This window comes from Diabrotica virgifera, chromosome 8 (assembly GCF_917563875.1).
Source record: "Diabrotica virgifera virgifera chromosome 8, PGI_DIABVI_V3a".
Taxonomy (NCBI): Eukaryota; Metazoa; Arthropoda; class Insecta; order Coleoptera; family Chrysomelidae; genus Diabrotica; species Diabrotica virgifera.
In genome coordinates, this window is record NC_065450.1 from 116,296,896 (window position 1) to 116,319,329 (window position 22,434).

At 34.1% G+C, this 22,434-nt stretch overlaps 1 protein-coding gene across 1 annotated transcript; it reads right to left on the reverse strand.

Annotated features, from left to right (window-relative positions):
- Positions 1-2,921: 2,921 nt before the first annotated feature.
- Positions 2,922-17,254, reverse strand: LOC126890243 (uncharacterized). The gene is made up of 3 exons (XM_050659098.1): positions 14,911-17,254; positions 13,203-13,584; positions 2,922-3,042 (listed from the first exon to the last, which is right to left on the reverse strand). Exons 1-3 carry the CDS (start codon positions 17,252-17,254, stop codon positions 2,922-2,924), a joined length of 2,847 nt encoding a protein of 948 aa, XP_050515055.1.
- Positions 17,255-22,434: the final 5,180 nt, after the last annotated feature.

The window sequence follows — 22,434 nt, forward strand, 5'->3', positions numbered from 1 at the left end:
TTGGCTAAGAGAGCTAAGATTGTTTTTTTGTGTCATTTCTTCTTTTTCGGCTTTTAAATTAATAATAATGTTGAGTACTTAACAAACATAATTTTATATTAATTGAACTCTAGATTCTTTAATTGCAGAGTACAACTGACAAACTATTCTGTATTATAATCACATGAAATACATAATAAAAGAGCTCTAAACTAAATTTTATGTAAAATGTTTATTTTAAATACCGGGTGTCCTCTTATATTTTCCCCCATTTTAACTGCTCATAACGTCTAAACGGCTCAAGATAGAAATATGCGGTTTTCGTTGAAATGTTTTATTTTAGTAAAAGTTTTGTCAGAATGGATTGAGTTTTTTATGTCGCTTTCAATTACGAAAAAAATATGGCGGATTTTTGCAAAAAATTTTGTTTACTTTTTTTTTATTGGAACACCCAGTATATTTTTTTGTAAATTTAAAGAACGGTCATTCACCTATCCAGCGATATAAAGTTTTTTAAAATCGGTTGTCAAATGACTAAGTAATTAATTTTTAAAATGAGAGGTGCAACGTGGATATCACATAACTAAATAACATAACTAAACAAATTGATATTATATATGTTATGTGAGTTCCACATTGCATCTCTCATTTTAAAAATTAAATGTTCAGTCATTCACAACCGATTTTAAAAAACGTTATATCGCTGGATAGGTAAATGACTGTTTTTTCAATTTACAAAAGAATATACTGGGTGTTTCAATAAAAAAAGTCAACGTTTTTTTTTCAAAAATCCGCCATTTTCTATTTAAAAGCGATATAAAAAATTTAATCCATTCAAACAAAACTTTTACTAAAATAAAGTTTCTCTCTGAGTCCTTTAGAAGTTATAGGCAGTTAAAATGGGAGAAAATATAAGTGGACACCCGGTATGTGGGATTTTATGGGATTAATACATAACTTGATACCTATTAATAGGTACATATTATACTTAAATTAGACAGGCGCAGGCGGCAAGAAAACAGTATCACAATCTTGTTTATTCTACTAGAAATCATTCATTTCCTCTCATAACTGCTGATACAAAACTAACAACTTGCAAGGAATTTGAAGAACATACACAAAGCATTCTCATTTAAGAGCAAAGTTGTTTAGTTGAAATATGATATCTTTGATCAATAAATTATATTACTACATGGTAAGAATTCTACGCGGCATTGCATATTGTTGTATATTATGTGATATTCAAAACTAACAAACAAACACAGATTGGGGTATTATTTAAAACGAAAAACGATTATGGTATTAAAAACGATTATGGTATTATTTATTATGAAGAATTATTAAAAAAATTAATTTTTCTATTTTAGTATTTTACATAATACCAGCAGAAAAAAAAGCTCATTCTGGCGCCCCCCAAACAGGGGCGCCCGCCTGCAATGCATCCCTTGCAGGCCCGTTATCGCCGGCCCTGCAAATGGGCTTCATAACAAGGTAATAGCGTCAAAATTAAGAAAGTTATAATGTAAATAAAAGAACCGCTTCGAATTTTTTAGGATAAAGTTAAAAATAAAACATACGCCATTTTCACAAAAATTAAAATTTATAGTAATTCTTACAAGAACTTCTTTATATTAGCATATAAGTAATGTTTTCGATAATTTTGACCGGTTTAGAATGCATATTTTTGAAAAAATGATCTAATTTAAAGAAATCATAATTTTTAAAATTATTGTAATTTTCATATTATTTTGATAATAACTCAAAATCTACTTAATATACGTAAAAAATTATATTTAATCAAATCTTAGTTTTTTCTGTGCCAAATATTTTACTTGTTTTACTATTTCAACGGGGTGAAAAATAACCGTGATAGAAACGTTTAAATAATAAATTTTGCTGTGGGAACCATATAACCGAGGTCATTAACCTTTTATTTTTTAAAAAGTAAGGCTCTTTAAAAGATTATGCTCAACGTTATTAAATAGCACTTGGAATTAACTTTCAAACAGTTTTTAGATAAACTTGATATCGTAAACACGAACGGAGTTATTAAAAAAAAACAATAACATTTTTTTGAAAAATTTTTTAACAGATAAATTTGAAAAAATTTAAGAGCATAAATTTTAACGCTATAAACATGTTCTGGGGCTCATTTAATAGATATTTTTAAGTACTTTGACAAATGTTTAATAAGATTATGTTATAAAATGCATCAGTTTCCCGTTATTTCAGCTTGAATACTTAGTTTTTTACTCGCCGAAAAAAATATACATTCAATTACCTTAAACTCACTTTTAGTTAACATTAAAAGGATTTTATGGTAAGAGGTTTATTTCATTTTTTATTAGCTTCAATTTTGATAATTATAACTTTTTTGTAAAAACTTACACTTTTTGAGTTATTGATGAAAAATTGGTTAAAAACATGCATTTTTCTCAAGAAAAATTAAAATCTTTGATCTTTAATAACTCAAAAAGTTTTGATTTATTTTAATAACTTTATATAATAAATGTTGATTGAAATTTGTCCCTCTATCGAATTATGGGGTTATTTTTAATAAAATAATTTTCATCCCCGAGAAGGGATGGCATCCACCCCCAGGGTAAAAGCGCAAGTTGACACCATGTCACCTTTGTTCCTTGAGATATCCTCTAACCACTCACCAATTTGCATGCAAATAGATGGAGGTTCAACGAAATCGGAGGTAATAGCTCATATCCACCGTCAGTTACTCCACTAATAGGTCCTGATAAAATTTTAAGTGAAATATAGAAGCTTATTAATGATAGCAATGTTTTAGAGGCTACAACTTCGTTTTCCAATACCATTTATATCAGCAGACACCTACCTAATGGTTGGTCCAATTCATTGTTCATAGCTCTACCTAAGAAGACAACATCAAAAACCTGTGCTGATTATAGAACCTTCGCACAACATCAGTTTTAGTAGACTGTTTGGAATTGCAGGCTCTTAATATTAAAAGAGGAGTACTGTAGGGATAATTCTTGTCGTCCCTGCTGCTTTCCAACGTTTACTTCGAAAGAATTTTCGGAAATGCACATTCTGAAAAACAAGAAGGATGATTATGAATGGTGAAGTTATGAATAATTTTCCATATACACACACCGGCAAAATTAGCCGAACACCTTAAAAATGGGACATGTTTGATGTCTCGAATTTCCTAAACCTGTTGTCCGATTTGAGTGATTCTTTTAGTATGTTATAGCCTTATTAGTTAAGAATATCGGTGTAATAATATTGTTGCTAGACAGGTAAATATCATTTTATACCGGGTGTTACAATTATACTGTGTTTTTTTCTTAAAGTTCGGAACACCCTGTGGAATATTCTAGCATATGTAAAATATTAAAATTAATACTCTGTTTTTTATCAATAAATCCTCATAGTAGGGGAGGAAAGTATGCTAAATTTGCAGTTACTCGAGCGTTATGGGGACCTATTGGATTGTGTAAGAGTAGGTCCTAAAACCAAAAAAAGTTAAGTCAAGTTTTCCATAAAGTGTGGGACTCTCGATTTTTTTAATTTAATTTTCCATTTCCACCAATCGTTTTTTCAGATTATAGCGACATCTATCCATAATTGGAAAAAATGTTGCGAATAAAAGTTGCTTATTTTTACGTCAAGGATCCAAATCTGCAATAAAAATTGGGTTCTCCTATTTAAGATTTTAACCCTACCTCCGTGGGGGTCTTCTGTGGTGCCATTCTGTAGATTTTTGAAAAATATTGAATAGGTGTATTTTGCAGTTTTACGATCTGATGTCCATTTCGCGAAATATCGCAGGGTTCGTATTTAAAATTTTTAATTTACCCCCCACCCCTCTCCCTGGGGTGTCACGAGCCCCCACGGAGGTGGGGTGGGGGATTTAATTTAAAATCTTAAATAGGAGCCCCCAATTTTTATTGCAGATTTGGATTCTTTACGTAAAAATAAGCAACTTTTATTCCACACATTTTTTCGAATTATGGATAGAGAGCGCTATAGTCGGAGAAAAATGATTGTTTCAAATGGAAAATTAAATTAAAAAATGAAGAGTCCCCCACTTTATCGAAAACTTAACTTAACCTTTTTCTGATTTTAGCACATACTCTTCACAATCCAATAGGTCCCCATAACGCTCGAGTAACTGCAAATTTAGTATACTTTCCTCCCCTACTATGAGGATTTATTGATGAAAAACATGGATTGTCGTTAACGCACATAACTTTTTTATTATCTCACATAAGTAAATGAATCAAAAAGAAAATGTTAAAGCCTCAATCTACAATCGAGTATTAATTTTAATATTTTACATATGCTAGAATATTCCACAGGGTGTTCCAAACTTTCAGAAAAAAACACAGTATGATTTGTACACCCGGTATAAAATGATATTTATTTGTCTAACAACAATATTATTACTACGATATTCTGAAATAATAAGGCTATAACATACTAAAAGAATCACTCAAATCGGACCAGTGGTTTAGGAAATTCGAGACATCAAACATGTCCCATTTTTAAGGTGTTCGGCTAATTTTGCCGGTGTGTGTATATTGTTATGATCTACTTTATCTATTTATTTAGATTGATTAGCAAATTCTTAATTTAATTGATTATTCAATTATTTTATTTACTGCCTATGTAAAAACAAAACTAAATTCAAATTAAATTTTCCAATTAATTTTATTCTCAGGGCTAATTTTGAATTTGATACAATACCTGTGAACTGTGGTTTCTAGTATTTCTAGTTGCTTACTTCTTTCAGGGTGGAAACAGGGAAATTAAAAACACTCAAAATCATATAAATATAATCTATTGTTTTTATCAAATAAGCCGTGTACATATGATTCAAAAAATACTAAAATTTAACTTTGTTGCAACAAATTCTAACTTAATAAATTAACCTCTAACTCTGATATCTCCTTGTTTTGACAACAAAAAATTATTTAATTAATTTATTATTTACTCATACTAAATTTAATGAATTTTACTTTCTTCTTTTGAATTGATTTCTCAAATTTCAAATGACTAACTGCGTTCAAAAAAAAATGTTCAATAAACAAATAAACAAATATGGTTTTGATATAAACAAATTTTCTCCATTCTGACAAATGATTTGACTAACCTTTTTGTTTCTTCACTCCCTCGTTTTCTGGATTGCGCCGTCCTTGATTCTCCCAACACGTACTCTCTGGATGTTGCGGAAATGTCCCTGACGTCAAAACTGCTTCCAAGAAAAACACCCATGACTTGCTCGAATTCTATTGCTCAGTTTTCCTTGCTTGATATCTTGTGCACAAAAGGATAATAATCAGCTACTCGTTCTAGACAAAATAAAGGAATCTCCCTCGGACCAGGAAAAGTAACTCTTCAACCGGTCGACAATTTGGTTTCAACTTGATTCTGCTCGCAAAGGCTGATGACACCACTCTACACTGATTACACACTTTTAAAAACTCGACTGCCTTCTCTCGAGGTTCATTACACAGTACCCCTTATTTTTCTCTCAAATCCAGACTCCCACATTCAATATCCCTACTCCCAATATTTTCCATCCAATCAACAACAACCTCTCTCAAACCATTTATTTCTTGAGAAACCAAATATTCTTCCACATAACTTTTCCAATTTGTCAAATTTCAAGAAATATCATAATTAGTTCTTTTCTACTTTCTACTTTTACATCTAAAAATTAATTCAATTTGTTTACCAAATTAAAAACCTTCCCGGAAAGATCTTAAAAACGTCATTGTTCCCGTCAACGCTCTGTCCACTTTCTAATCACCGAATTGTTTGTTAATGTCCCGTCAATTTCACCGAATCATTATCACTAATTGTTTTCATTTTTCCGAAACACTTGTTTAATAGCAAAATTAAATTCTATACAATTTTGGGTCATATACAGGGTGATGAAAAATTATGGTCTTATGGTCTATTGATATAAATTTAATTTTTTTGAATTTCTTATAAAAACAATTCTACAACAAAATCCCCGCCTTTTGAATTCGATAAAATTCTTTGCATCTGCAACCGATTTTCTCGAGGCAAAAAAATTTCCGGTATATCCACTTCATTATACTAATTTATTTCCTATTTCCTACCTTAACTATTTACTATGTGCCATTCCTTCCTTTACTCATGATATTTGTAAACATCGTGAATATTATAAATTCCTCTGTTTTTTTCCGAATCAATATGTTTCAAAACATAGCTATTTACCCCATTTTCGTTATCCACCATGTAAGGACCCTCGAAAACAGGCATTAACTTCGTACAAATATTGCTAGTGAGATTTGACACTCTTAAGGCCCTTACAAGCACCTTTTTGCCCCTCTGGAACGTTACTGGTCTCCTTCTTCTATTTTGATTTTGTCTTTGAACATATTTCTCATTGCTTCGTCGCAGCCTCCTCTGTACCATTTCCACCACCTGTTGGTATATTCTTGGCTCTGGATCTTCCCATGGTCTTCTCGGCATGACACCTTTCATTATGTATTCCGGTGTCTCTCTGGTTACTGTACTTGGGATGGTGTTTAGGTACTTTTCGATTTCCGCTCTTTTCCTATCCCATCGTCGATGTTGTCCATTCGTCGCAATACGGAGAAATTTTGTCACTTCCTGTATAAAACGTTCAGAAGGATTGCTCTGAGGGTGTCTGATGCTAACAAAATTTGTCTCAATTCCTCTTTCTCGCAGTTGTCCTTTGAAACGATCGTTTCTGAAATACGTTGCATTGTCCAGGAGAATTTTTCTTGGTGTTCCTACTGTAGCGATAAAATTGTCGATCTTTCTCATTATTTCTTCTCCTTTTGTGGTGCGGCAACTGTATAACTTTACATATTTTGAGAAAACATCCACCATCACCAAAACATGTTTATTCCTTTGGGTCGTCATGATCAGATCACTTAACATATCGATTGCTACAATTTTGAATTTTCTATGGGATATAATAGTTTTTGTGATGTTTTCATTCTTGAAGTTTTGTACTTTTGTATCTTTGACATGTCTCACATTTTTGCGTAACCTCCTTAGCAATGCGGTAGTCCTGTCGGCATATATAGTTTTCTCGAAAAACCAGCCAAACTTTCCTGCTGCCGATATGTCCGTTGTCCTCATGTAATTTTTTTATGATTTTCTCTGCCAATGTTTGCGTCACCAATTAAAGTTCCTTCCCGTCTATTCTCTTGAAAAATAGGTCGTTTTCCCTCTCTGCTCTTCGTTTTTCTCTCTCGTCCAGTTCTTCTTGATTCATTCGTATTTCATTTAAAGAAAACACACTTTCTTCTTGGGTTAAAATGTTTAATCCCACGTGTAACGTGATTGCTTCTTTTTTCCCGATGTCTTCATCTCGTGTTAGAGCGTGGGCTATGATGTTATCTTTCCCCTTGATATATCGGAACTCAAAATCGTATTCCTGTAATAACAAGATGCCTCTGTGTATTCGGTTATTCACCAATCGGTTCTTCATGATGTGGACCAACGCTGCATGATCCGTCTCGATTGTGAATTTCGCCCCTAGCAGATAAAATCTTAATTTGTTCACACAGAATAGTACGCTGGCAAACTCTAGTTCTGTCACACTATATTTTCGTTCATGTGTTTTGTCACTCGCGAGATGAAACATATTGGCACTTCTTGTTCGTCTTGTATTTGAGATAATACTCCTGCAAACTTTTGTATGGACGCATCTGTTCTAAGTATGAATGGTATTATACATGGGATTCTGCTTTCATTCGTTCCTTTTGAAAATTCATCTTTGAGAATTTGAAAAGCCTTCTCCTGTTCCTCTTTCCAATTCCATTTTATCCCTTTCTTTAGTAATTTTATTAACGGTATTTCCTTTTGACTTAAATCGGGAATTAATTTTTTAAAATAATTTCGTACCGAGAAAACCCCTCCATGTTTTAAGATTTGTTGGTCTTGGGTATTCGTGTCTTGATTCTGTCTTCGGCTAAACTAACTCCTTTTGTGTCCAACTTAAAAGCCAAATATATCACTTCCTTTTGGAGAAATTGACATTTTTCGATGTTCAATTTTAATCCGGCTGTATCCAATTCCACCAGAATTATTTTTATATGTTTCAAATGGCTCTGTTTATCTTGTGAAAAAATCAATAAATCATCTATGTAGTGGACTATGAAATCTTCATGGCGGTTTAGGATGGTGTGTAGTGCTCTGACCAATGCTGCACACGCACTTTGCAATCCAAAAGGCACTACCTAAAATCGGTATACAATACCATCGATGGAAAATGCTGTGTAATTTCTACATTTTTCAGCTAAAGGTATCAACCAAAAGCTATGCTTTAAATCAATTTTAGAAAATATGTGTGAACCCGTAGTTCTTTCAAAAATGGTCTCGATGTTTAAAGGTGATTCATATTGTGATACAGTGTGTTGGTTGATATTTCTGGCATCCAAGCATAGCCTCAATTCTCCACTGCTTTTCTTTACTATCACGATTGGATTGATATAAGGTGAGTCACATCTCTCGATAATTTGATCTTCCAACATCTTATTAATCTCTTCTTTCACCTGTTGTCGATACTTATATGGAATCGGATATGTTTTCGATCGAAAGTTTTCCAAGTTTTTCACCTCGATTGAATATTCGTACTTTTTTGCCACTCTATTTTCTTCATTTATTAAATTTTCATAGTCTCCTAAAATCAACCTCATCTCTTTTTCCTTTCCTTCCCCGCAGATAATTTCTCTTTTTTTCCTCAATTTCTTTACACATGTTTATCGTTTATTCTGTATTGTCGTTATCACATCCCTCTTCTTCAAATACAACTGTTTCAAATGTATTCTTTTCGTCTATTAATCTCGCTTCTTCTTTTTCTGAGCTCATCTCTTCTTTTGAGGAATCCCAGTTTTCATTTTCTTTTGTTAGTCCCATTTTCTCTTCTTCTGGGCTCATCTCTTCTTTTGAGGAATCCCAGGTTTCATTTTCTTTTATCTTCTTCTGTCGCCTTTTCTTCTTTTTGCCTTGTCCCAAATTCATCTCCACGGTTTGTTCTTTATCTGATTCGTACATTTTCTGTTTCTCATGTTCCTTGTCGTTTTTCAAACTTTCCTGTTCTTCTTTATCTTCCTCTGTGATTTTCATCTTGTAATTTTTGAAATCAATTACTACATGTTTTTCTGTCAATTCGTCTACTCCGACGATCATGTCATGCGACATATTTGGCATTATGACACATTGTAGTGCATAAAATCTCTTACCTAATCGTACCTTTATTCGTATGCCTTCATTTATTGTTGCCAATGTCCGGTTATTTGCGCACACTAAGTTCACCCTAGTTATTTTGTAAATTACATTTGTTAAATTGACTTCTTCTATTAATTCTCTGTTGACCAATGTTATTTCCGAGCCAGTATCTATCATAATTTTAATTGGTTTCTCGTTGATAAAGCCATCCACAAATTTTAAATTTATTCCATTTATTTTTTCATTGTTTCCTGCCAGTTTTATAAATTCTTTTGGGTGTCAAAAAATTCATGTTTGGTTCTTTGTTTCTAGTGAGCGCCTTCGTGAAAAAACGCCGTTTGCTCCTCGTTGTTTATATTTTCGTCGTAGTGTCTCTCTTCGTCATATTCTTCTGTCTGGGTATTGTTTACCTCTCTTCTATTTTCTCTTGGTCTGTCGGATCTGTTTCAGTTTTCTCGATATCCCTGTTCATTTTGTCTACCATTATTTCTGTTTTCTTGATTTGTGCGTGTGTTGTTTCTATTCTGGTTATCTCGATTTCTGTCCTCATTCCATTGCCTATTTCTTTGTTCATAATTTCCTCTTCCGTAGTCTCTTTCGTTTTCCCTCCTGGGATTAAAATCTCGTCTTGTATAGTCCCTCCTATTGTTTTGTCTTCTATCTCTGTAATCCTGTGTTTCTCGGGGTCTGTAATCTTCTTGCGATCTTCTTGATTTTCTTTCTCTTAGACGTGATTCTCTTATTTGTAGGAATTGGCACAAACTATTCTTTGTAATTTTGCAACGTGATATGATCTTCTAGCGTTTCTTCGAAATGTCTTGCAATCAGTTCGACTAATTGTTCTGACGAATAATTGTATTGTAAATGTTTTGCATTATTGTATATTTGTAATGCGTATGTTTTTTCTGAGATACCCATCCGATCATTATATTTCCCATTTTGTAATTCTTTGTTGATTTCCATTTGTTGGACTTTTCCCCAGAAATAGTTTAAAAATTTTTGTTCAAACTGTTGCCAACTGTCAATTTCTTCTTCTTTGCTGTCAAACCACAGACCTGCCTCATACTTAAGATGGTTTCTGATCATTTCTTTAGCTGTTTCAAAATTTCCAATGTGTTGTACTTTATTTTTCAGGCTATTTATGAAAGGCACTGGGTGTAATCTTCTTACATCCCCGCCAAACCGTATTTGCACGTCATCTGTGCTATATATAACCATTTCTCTTCTTTCTCCGAAATTTTGTTGAGTATTGATTTTCGCAATTTTTCTTTCGTTTTCTTTGATCTTTCTTTCCACTTCTTCTATGCCTGCTTGAATAGCGTTTCCAACTTGTTTTCTGTCAATTCCTTTTCTCCTGTTGCCATGATTGTTGTGTCTAAAATGTCTTCTTGATCTGAATGTTCTCCTTGTTCCAAATGTTCTTCTTTTTCTGAATATTTCCTTGTTTTTTGTTTTCTTTGCTTTTGTTTCTTGTCTCTGGCATTTCTTTTCGAAGAATACTATCCCCGCCATATAGGGAACTTTAAAACACCCTATCTGTTGCAGACACGAAAATTTTCTCTTACCCAATGTAATACGAATATTTCAAAAAATCATCAAATGCAAATATCAAATAAATAAAATCAATTATTAAAATTGTACCTAAAGGAAATTTATATGTCGTAATTCAAATATATCAATTTTGACCACTCAATATAGATTTTCAATCACCTGCTTTTCCTCTGTCTTCCCTTTCAAAGTTGCAACCAGAAATACTCTCTAATGCACCATCAGTTGGGACGCCATTTTGTTATGCTCTACTTTATCTATTTATTTAGATTGATTAGCAAATTCTTAATTTAATTGATTATTCAATTATTTTATTTACTGTCTATGTAAAAGAAAAACTAAATTCAAATTAAATTTTTCAATCAATTTTATTCTCAGGGCTAATTTTGTATTTGATACAATACCTGTGATCTGTGGCTTCTAGTATTTCTAGTTGCTTACTTCTTCCAGGGTGGAAACAGGGAAATTGAAAACATTTAAAATCATATAAATGTAATCTATGGTTTTTATCAAATAAGCCGTGTACATATGATTCAAAAAATACTAAAATTTAACTTTGTTGCAACAATTTCTAACCTAATAAATTAAACTCTAACTCTGTTATCTCCTTGTTTTGAAAACAAAAAATTATTTAATTTATTTATTATTTACTCATACTAAATTTAATGAATTTTACTTTCTTCTTTTGAATTGATTTCTCAAATTTGAAATGTTTTATCTTTGTTTATCTTCGAATACTCTGCTGTTGATCTCTTGTTTTGTTGAGCTAGTGTTCTCCGTTTTTCCATTAATGTTTTTATTTCATGTGAGATCCATTCTTGTCTTTTCTTTCTCATGGGTGCCACTTCTTTCCCGGCTTTTAATAATGTTTGTGTAGGTTATTAGCAGGTATTGAACGAAAACAATTTAATAAAATCAACACAAGCAATAAACAATACAAATTATCTGCCAATTACTATTTTTCTTCGATAGCTACTATTGGTAGAGATTAAATGGAAATTCTCATAGGCGCATATAAACTTTTTAATACACACATTTAAATCAATTGTTGGTCAAATAGCTCAAACGATAACAGGATATAGGTAATAATAAAATATGGTAAAAAATCTACTTACAATCGTCACTCAGGACGCGTCGACCAAGTCACTATTTTTTGCGTGTTGACATTTCAGCGGGCTAAATGCATCTCTCTCGATGTCGAAGGGAGAACAAAATTCCTGGTTTTTACGTGATTAGTCCTTTTGCCCGCGGCCCAGATGGGCATTCGAAAATATGCAAGCGAGGAACCACGGGCGTCGACAAGGGTAAAAAAGGGACATGATTTCGAACTATTCACACAACAAATCAATTTATCGGAATTTCCAACATTCTCCCCCCTTTAAAGGCCATAAGGCATTTAACAATAACTAATACTATATATCACTACTTGGGCAACAAGCAATGACAAAAAAAACAAATCCAATTAACAAAAAAAATACTAAAATACTTAAACAAAAAATATTAAAACTTAAGCTCAAATCAAAACTAAAATTAAAATGGTGGTTTTGTCGCAGTCGTACTAACAAATCCGAACAAAAAAACTAAATCTAAAGTAACGAAACGTAAATCTAAAGTAAATCTAAAGTAACGAAAAGTTGACATCTAGTCCTCTATCGGCAAGGGACAGAGTCGGACAAGAGGCCGTTTCAAAGTTCCGTTAGTCGTACGCACGGTGGCTACCCGAGCTACCCCGTCTTTGCCCGCATGCAATTCAACAAGACGCGCGAGAGGCCATTTGCACGGAGCCAAATTATCCTCCTTCAAAACAACTAAACTACCGATTTTGGGTACAAAGCCAGAATCTAACCATTTGGACCTTTGTTGTAAGGTATGCAAATACTCCTTACGCCATCGAGCCCAAAAATCCCTATGGATGCGTTGTAACAACTGCCATCGGGACAAACGATTGAGGGATACCTTCGAAAAATCAGGCACAGGCAATGATGTTAAAGGTTCGAGAGTCAGGAAATGCCCTGGGGTCAAAGCGTTGAGATCTTCAACATCATTGGTCAATGGGGTGAGAGGACGCGAATTCAAAACGGACTCAATCAACGTCAAAACAGTGTAAAACTCTTCATATGTCAAAATTTGAGCCCCGACTATCCGAGCGATATGTTCTTTTACAGAACGAATGCCGCGCTCATAAATACCACCAAAATGCGGAGCCGCAGGCAATGAGACGAAATTTAGGCAAATCACCCATAGGGGGCTGTAAGGCCCTAGGAGATTGCTTCCAACATCTAATGCACTTAGACAAGACTGAATTAACGGACTGCTTAGAAGACAATATCCAAAACCTTTGACTCACCAAAAATTGAGTACTCTTAAATCCAGCATGTAAGTACTTTTCATGATAATGACGAACTAGGAGAGTCGTAAGACGAGATTTCTTTGGTAACAAAAAGGGGTGTTTTGCCTCATACGACAAGGAAGACTGCGATAGACGACCACCTACTCTTAAACACTGAGTATCATCATCTAAAAATACTCCTAATTTGCGAAATGGTTTTGGAAACGAGTTCGACTGAAGCTGGTCTTCAAAATACTGTTCCTGTGTAAACCTAACAAGAATAATTAACGAGCTTTCCAATTCTACTGAACTCAAGGGTCCTACACGTCTTGACCTTTTCAAACGAGAGTTGTGCGCGAATCGCAACATAAAGGCCAAAATTCTTTGGATAGAGGTAAAAGACGATTGGTTTTCTAACAAACAAGACAAAAAATGTTCCTCACGAGTGGAAACAAACACTAAACTTTTCTTTACCTCTTCCGAAGGGGAATTTTCCCGCAATGATGGAGGAACCTCTGGAAAGATTAATGGAACATTATATAAAAACGAAGGACCTGTCAACCAGTCTAGTTTCGATACAAAAGCGGCCGGTAGCATGCCTCGCGAAGGCGCGTCGGCTGCATTACTTTGAGATTCAATGTAATGCCACGAATAATTTTGACTATGGGTCTGGATATACGAAATGCGATTTGCGACGAAAGTTTTAAACCTAGAAGGTGAACTTTTAATCCAGTGCAATACTATTTGTGAGTCTATCCAAGCATACACCTTTTGAAAGATTATATTCTTCCACGACTGTGACACAAACGACATAAGTTTGACCAAATGAACAGCAGCTAACAATTCTAATCGAGGGATCGTAATCTGTTTCATAGGAGCTACTTTCGATTTGGCACAAAGTAAATTAACTTGAACCATGTTCTGACTATCAATACTACGAATATAAACGACACAAGCGTATCCCTTTTCACTGGCATCAGCAAATCCATGAAGTTCTAAGATGGGACAAGAGGAAATATTCAAAAAACGAGGAATTTTAAACTGTGAAATAAGAGATAATTCACTTTTATATTGCTCCCACACACGAATAATTTCTGAGGGAGGACGATCATCCCATTCAAGACCAGTTGCCCAAAGTCGTTGGATTAAATGCTTGATGAAAAAGGTAATAGGTGTTAGATAACCACACGGGTCATAAATTCGAGCTAATTCGGACAAATACGATCTTTTAGTACAAGGGACATCCTGCAATTTGACTGCAAATTGAAAGACATCGGACTGTGCAATCCACTTCAAACCAAGGATTTTTAAAGAAGGACCATTTGATTCTGGATCAAAATTAATAGAAAGAGGATTAATATGCGATTCAGGAAATTGCGACAACAATTTGGGTTCGTTCGAACACCATTTCCGTAACTCAAAGCCTCCTAACTTCAACAAAGCGACTAATTCTTCGACTAAACTTTGTGCTTCTTCGAGCGTCGAAGCACCGAAAACAAAATCATCAATATACGAAGCATTACAAACGAGCGAGGCGGCTTTAGGAAAACGAGAGCCTTCGTCCAACACTAGTTGTTAAAGGGTTCTTAGAGCGAGATACGGCGAGGATACAACTCCAAAAGTGACAGTTAACAAACGATATTCCTGAATCTCCTCAAAGCTAGAAAATCTCCATAACACACGTTGATAATCCGTATGCTCAGGAACTACTAAAATATTACGATACATCTGACGAATATCTGCACACAACGCAAAACGATTAAGTCTAAAATTTAACAAAAGCGAGACAATGGCCTGTTGTAGCTTAGGACCGACAAATAAATAATCATTCAACGATTTACCAAGCCTGGGACTTTTCTGAGACGCATTATATACCACTCGAATTTTAGTAGAGACACTTTCCGACTTAACAACGCAATGATGTGGGATATAATACTTTCCCTTTGTCTTTTCGCCCTCAGGAACCAATTGCATATGACCTAAATCAATATACTCCTGCATATGGGACGAATATTCCTTTTGCAAACCCGGCTGACGAAACAAGCGACGTTCCAACGAAATAAATCTGTTCAAAGCAACATCATAGCTATCTTTTAAACAAGGCGGCGATTCACGAAAAGGCAAAGACACAACATATTTTCCCGAGACGTCCCGACTATGTGTTTCCCGATAAATGGTTTCGCACAGAACGTCTTCCGGTTCTGAAACTGGCTCTTCCGGTATATTCTCCAGTTCCCAAAATTTCCTTAACGAAGAATCTAACGAGTCTTCCACATTTGAAAGACAAACAAGCGACGAAGAAGAAGAACAAGTTGACGAAAGGTTAGGTGTGCTAGTTGGGCCCAACAAAATATATCCAAAAACGGTATTTAGGGCATCAGGTTGTCCCGGTTTACCTTCAATTTTACCCTCTAACAACACCTTCGAAAATATACTACAACCAATTAACAAATCGACAGATTGACTACAATTAAATTTGGGATCAGCTAACTTCAAATTTTTAATATAATTCCAAGCAGAAATATCTATTTGGGTGCTGGGCAAATCCGAGCAAACCCTATCTGTAATAATAGCCTCCAAATGAAACACCGGTGACTCCTGATGACGAGGTTGGATAGAGAAACTTATTTGCCCCTGATTCAGTTTCGTTTGCATCGAATTGAGTCCGTTAACTTCGAACGAGCAAGGAGTTTTAGGCCATCCCAATCGATTGGCAGCCTTTCGACTAATGAACGAACTCATCGAACCCGAATCAATAAGACATCTCAAGGGTTGTTTGCAACCTTTACTGTCAATTGCATGAACCAAAACAGTACCGAGCAAGATTTCCTTTTTGGTTTCATTTTTCTTTCCTACAAAACTAGCAGCACAATGGGATACTTCAGGAGACGATTCGATTCCCGATGTCCCTGGACTATTATTTTCTGAGGACGACTGACTATTGGAACGGTTTCTCTCGAAGTGTAATAAACTATTATGGAGATGACTACTACATTTGCTACATTTGAAGGATTTAGGACACGACTTGACTGAATGGTTAGCCTGATTAAGACACTTAAAACAGGAAGAAGACTCTTTACAAAACTGATATCTCTCTTTTGGCGATTTTTTCAAGAACAACGAACACTGGTTGAGATAATGGCTTTGTTTGCATAGAGCGCAACATACTGAAGACGAATTTGTTATGAACGACGAGCTACTACGATTGTGCCTTGAATCACCAGTCTGGTGCTTGGAGTTGGCCTTTGGCTCCGTGTTATTTGTGGCCCGCGACTTCTTTCCCTCACCTATACTACTGTCTAAATTATCATACGCGATGTATTGGGTTTCGATGAACGCTACTAATTTTTTAAATGAAGGAATTTCATTAGACTTATTTTCCAACTCGAATAGCTTAATGGAGTCAACATCTAATTTGGACAAAAGCAAATTGAACATAATGAAATCCCAATGCTCAGTGGGAAGGCCTAAAGTTTTCAATGCGGCTAAATTTTCTAAAAAGGTGTCTACTAATTTAGCTAGATTTTTCGAGTTAACCGCAGAGATTTTTTGAACGCCCATTATCGCATCCCAATGGGCGGTCGCACAACGACGAACATTTGTGTACCGTTTAACAATTAAATCATAAGCCACTTGGTAATTATCGTTAGTTATGGGCAAATTGCGAATTAAGCTAAGCGGAGTCCCGTCTAAACAACCTTTCAAATATTTGAATTTTTCTACGTTTCCTAGGGCTGCATTGTTATGCACTATCGAATTATAAAGGTCTATAAAGGATGCAAAATTAATAAAATTTCCTTGAAAATGAGGAAGATCAATACAAGGTAAGCGAATGTGCGAAGGATGAGCTCCGCCGGAAGCACAAGACGCTGGACCTGGACTTTCAGATGGTGACCCAAAGAATTCCGCGTCAAAAACTTTTATTTTGTAGAATAAGTCCAAGAATAATTCTCGAACCTTTTCTTCGTCCCCCGTATCTGAATCCGGTACCGACAAAACATTATTAATAATGCTTGTATGCTGCTTTAAAAATTCGTCCTTGATCAAATCTATTTCACTAACTCTAATTTTAAACAACGATCTTAAACTCAAGTCCGACACTGCTCTATTACCCAAATCAAAAATGGACTGAATGTCATTGAGCGCTGTATGCCGCTGGAATTTCAATTTTCTCGATTTATCCATTCCAACTTTTTATATAAAAATTTCAAACAGAAATGAAATGATCAAAGTAAAATATTAACTGTACTATAAATGCGACGATAAAAAAATGCAATAATCCAGTAATAGTAAAATACTAACACGAAACGCGATTATAGGGTTAAATCAAAAAATTAAAAGTATAACACAAAAAATATTTCTCTACGCCCATGGGGCGACACTCGGAAAAATACAAAATAATATTTTGTTTCTTAAAAACGGAGAAACGATAATTAAATCTTTAGACCCATTCACGGAACCGAAACTCAAAACTATTTAGTACCTACTTTGGATAATAAATCACCCGACAACTAGGACCCCACAAATCCGTCACGGTAAACAGATAAGCCTCGCTTCGACACAACGCAAAATCAAACGATAAAACTTTCCTAATAGGTACATATCCCGATATCAAACAAAACAAATATAATTAATAATTAATATATCAATCCTATATTACAAACCTATTGTAATATACAATAATAAACGAATATATGTACTATAATTGCGACGAATCAATCAAACCACCATTTCAAATTTTAAACAGTGTATCAAATAATATTAAAAAATAATTCATATCCGGTAGAAGGATCAAAATGTAGGTTATTAGCAGGTATTGAACGAAAACAATTTAATAAAATCAACACAAGCAATAAACAATACAAATTACCTGCAATTACTATTTTTCTTCGATAGCTACTATTGGTAGAGATTAAATGGAAATTCTCATAGGCGCATATAAACTTTTTAATACACACATTTAAATCAATTGTTGGTCAAATAGCTCAAACGATAACAGGATATAGGTAATAATAAAATATGGTAAAAAATCTACTTACAATCGTCACTCAGGACGCGTCGACCAAGTCACTATTTTTTTGCGTGTTGACATTTCAGCGGGCTAAATGCATCTCTCTCGATGTCGAAGGGAGAACAAAATTCCTGGTTTTCACGTGATTAGTCCTTTTGCCCGCGGCCCAGATGGGCATTCGAAAATATGCAAGCGAGGAACCACGGGCGTCGACAAGGGTAAAAAAGGGACATGATTTCGAACTATTCACACAACAAATCAATTTATCGGAATTTCCAACAGTTTGTGTTAGAATGTTATTGATTTCTTCGACTCCTTTATTTACGAGTTGATTTTTATCGGGCATGATGTTTTTAATTTTCTCTTTATACTCTTGTTTATTTTCCCTTAAATGTTCCATATCTAAATTTTGTAAATTTTGTGTTCTCTTTTTCATTTCAAGTTGCCCGTTAATGCTTAGGTTCGCTCTAACTAATCTATGGTCACTTTTACTAACATACAATTAATTAATATGTTCTTTTTATCATCCGTAACTTCACGCATATGCTCTTAGATAGACGCTATTGTATATGTACTTGCTACTGTCATTTCGGAGTCGGCGTTTGTATTGAATATGCAGGGTGATGCAAATAAAGGACCTATTAGAAATATCTCAAGAACTAAAGGCAAAAGAATCATGAAAATTGAAATGAAGGAGTTTTGAAGAGTGATCAATTTAATGAAAATATTTGTATCTATTTGCTACTTCCAGTTATACCGGAAGTTGCTTAAAACTTCGTTTTTTTAAATGGGACACACTGTATATTTTTACATTTTTAGATTCTACTCGATGTCTTCTTTCTTGAAATATCAGGTTTAGTAATGTTTTACAGGGTAATTTAAAAGCTACCTAATTACGCTTTTTTATTAATTTCGTAACAATTGTCACACCCTGTAGAATTGTAGTAGTTTGACACCAAAAATTGTGTTTATGTTTAAATTATTTTTAGTATAGTCTACTATTGTTAAGAATTGTTAGTATAGCTAAATTTTTAATTTTAGTATACAGGGTTGGTCGAAACTCGGAATGAGTATTTTCTGAGTTTTCTTAAATGGAACACCCTGTATTTCAGTATTGTAGTGAAATGATATTTTATGGTACTGATTTATTTCTTAAGCATTCCCTATAGCTAACTGCTTTAGTTTGTGAGTTATTGGTGATTTAAAACAAACATTAATTACAACAAAAAATACGTGAAATTTTTTTGGGTTGGCCGTGAAAATATTCAATCACAACTAATTTTTCGGAAATAAGTACATATTATTCTAGACTGATCCTTAAAATTACCAATAATGGTTGAGCTGTCAAAATACCTACGTAGTTAAGATTGTTGGTACGATTAACACTTGTATTGGGATTCACAGCATCCATTATTAAGCATCCAATTAAGAGCAAGACACATTCTGTTAAAATTTAAATGTCCTTGGTAAACAAACACACGTTTGTTTATTATACATATTACGTGACCCAGATTACTCCACACAAATGTACCAGTTGTCAATCCTGCGGTGTCAGCGATTCAGTATTACATATTCCTAATTCATGGCCAAAGCCGACTCGGCATAAATAATATCAACACTTTCTCTTTTATTTAAATACACCGAAAACATCGGGAGGCATTCTAATTTCATTGCGTGATCAATCATCGTTGATAATTGAGATACACCAGAGGGTAAACGTACATTAGCACACCAACTCTTTACAGTCGTACTCCGAGTTGATAATAAATGAATATACTGTGAGTAGTGTTTACTTCATCAACCCCTATCGTAGGGGGTAACTACCCTCAACCACTCTGAGATGGTCCAGATGATGTAGAACTAATATATGGCGATCTAAAACGAGGCGAGGAAAGAAAAACGTCTATGGATGAGGTTTCTTGGACCTCGACCACCCTAGAACAGTGTGGTATATAGAAAAAGGATGGAGACATCAGGCCCGAGACGGAGCTGAGTATGGTATGGAAAATGGAATATGGTATGGAGATGGAACATGGTATGGAAAAGGGACGTGCATCGAGGACTTTTGGTGATACGAACACAGACGTTTAAAAGTGGTAAGTCCATACTGTTTATTCTTATGGCATTTCCATGATATAGTAGTAATTCGTATAATATAAATAATAATGAGTAAAAGGGCAGCAACAGTTCTGGCCATTTCTCCATGTAAAATCCCATAAGAAATCGCTAAGGTCCATTCTGGTCATTTTTGTCTCTTTTGTGGTGGAGGCGCGACGGCTCGTCCGATCGTGACGTAAGACGGCTGGTTGGAAAGGGGAGGGGGTAACGAATATGTTAACACAAAAAACACAAAGAAAATTAGTGAATACAGATGGCATTGTGAGCTGCATACTATATTTTATCTACGGCAATTCGAGTAATACTCTCCATTGAATGTGCACCGCTATTATTCTGTATATACGTATCATTTTTACGGATATTACTGATGTATTGTGAGTTATATACAATATTTTTTCTACGGCAATTCAGGCAATATTATGTTTTGTACGTTGGTATTGTACTTTTATAGTTAAATAATCGCTTATTCATTTTACGGTGAGCTACATTCTACATCTGTTTTTATGTTAATTATTAGCTATAATCCGTCCGTAAACGGAACGTAAATATGTTAACGTTTGTATCATATTATACAGGGTGTCCCCAAAAGATTGGTCATAAATTATACCACACATTCTGGGGTCAAAAATAGTTCGACTGAACCTAACTTACCTTAGTACAAATGTGCTCATAAAAAAAGTTACAGCCCTTTGAAGTTACAAAATGAAAATCGATTGTTTTCAATATATCGAAAACTATTAGATATTTCTTATTGAAAATGGACATGTATCATTCTTATGGCAGGAACATCTTAAAACAAAATTATAGTGAAATTTGTCCACCCCATAAAAAATTTATGGGGATTTTGTTCCCTTAAACTCCCCCCAAACTTTTGTGTACGTTCCAATTAATTCATTATTGTGGTACCATTAGTTAAACACAACGTTTTTAAAACTTTTTTGTCTCTTAGTATTTTTTCGATAAGCCAGTTTTTATCGAGATGCGGCCTCTTTTTCAATATATTTACGTAAAAATTTTATGGGGGTTTTGTTTCTTTAAACCCCCCAAATGTTTGTGTATGTTCCAATTAAACTATTATTGTGGTACCATTAGTTACACACATTGGTTAAACACAGTGTTTTTAAGACTTTTGCTTCTTAGTCTTTTTTTATGTCACCTTTTATCGAGATGTAGCTTCTATTTCAAAATATACCTAAAAATGTAAATTATAAATAAAAATTCAGATTATTAACAGGTCTCTATAACCGTACTTAACCATATACAAATATATGTGGTGGATTCGACAAATATTCAAAATATCTCGATAAACACTGACTTATCGAAAAAGTACTAAGAGGCAAAAAAGTTTTAGAAACATTGTGTTTAACTAATGGTGCCACAATAATAATTCAACTGGAACGTACACAAAAGTTTGGGGGGGTTTAAAGGAACAAAACCCCACAAAATTTTTATGGGGTGCACAAATTTCACTTTAATTTTTATTTAAGATGTTGCTGCCATAAAAATGCCACATGTCCATTTTCAATAAAAAATCTCTGAGAGTTTTCGATATATGAAAAAAAATCGATTTTCATTTTGTAATTTCAAAGGGCTGTAACTTTTTTTGTGTGCACTATTGTATATAGGTAAGTGAGGTTCAATCAATCTACTTTTGACCCCAAAATCTGTGGTATAATTTATGACCAATCTTTTCGGGACACCCTGTATAAACCTTCGGTATAGAGTACTATGACGTCCCTCTTCCCACTCCTGTAAAATACACAGACGATACTTGATTGAATGAATAAAGCAAAATCAGTATCAATCAATAATTCGACGAAGTAAGATGAAAAAAATTGAGTTGTTCAGAGGTCCGAATGCAGTCAGAAAAATTAAACAGTTAAATTTAGATGACATACTTATTGATCAATGGATGACAAACACAAAAGTTACCTGCTACATCCTATATGTCAGCGGAGTACCAGCATCTTTTGTTCTATTATCAAAATGTGACTTTGATCCACTCGGACAACACGATGTACCAAGAGTAGGTATTAGATTATATATACTGTTATATTTCTATTTGATATGAAAATTAAAATTTGATAACTATAGACAAATTCAATTTAATATAAAATATTTTCAATTTTCTCAACCACGGGCATATAAATTTAGAACAACCTGTATACAACAAATTGTTATATTTAATTTTAAGAAGTGATTAAATAAGACTCAAGTGAAATCGATAATAGGTAAT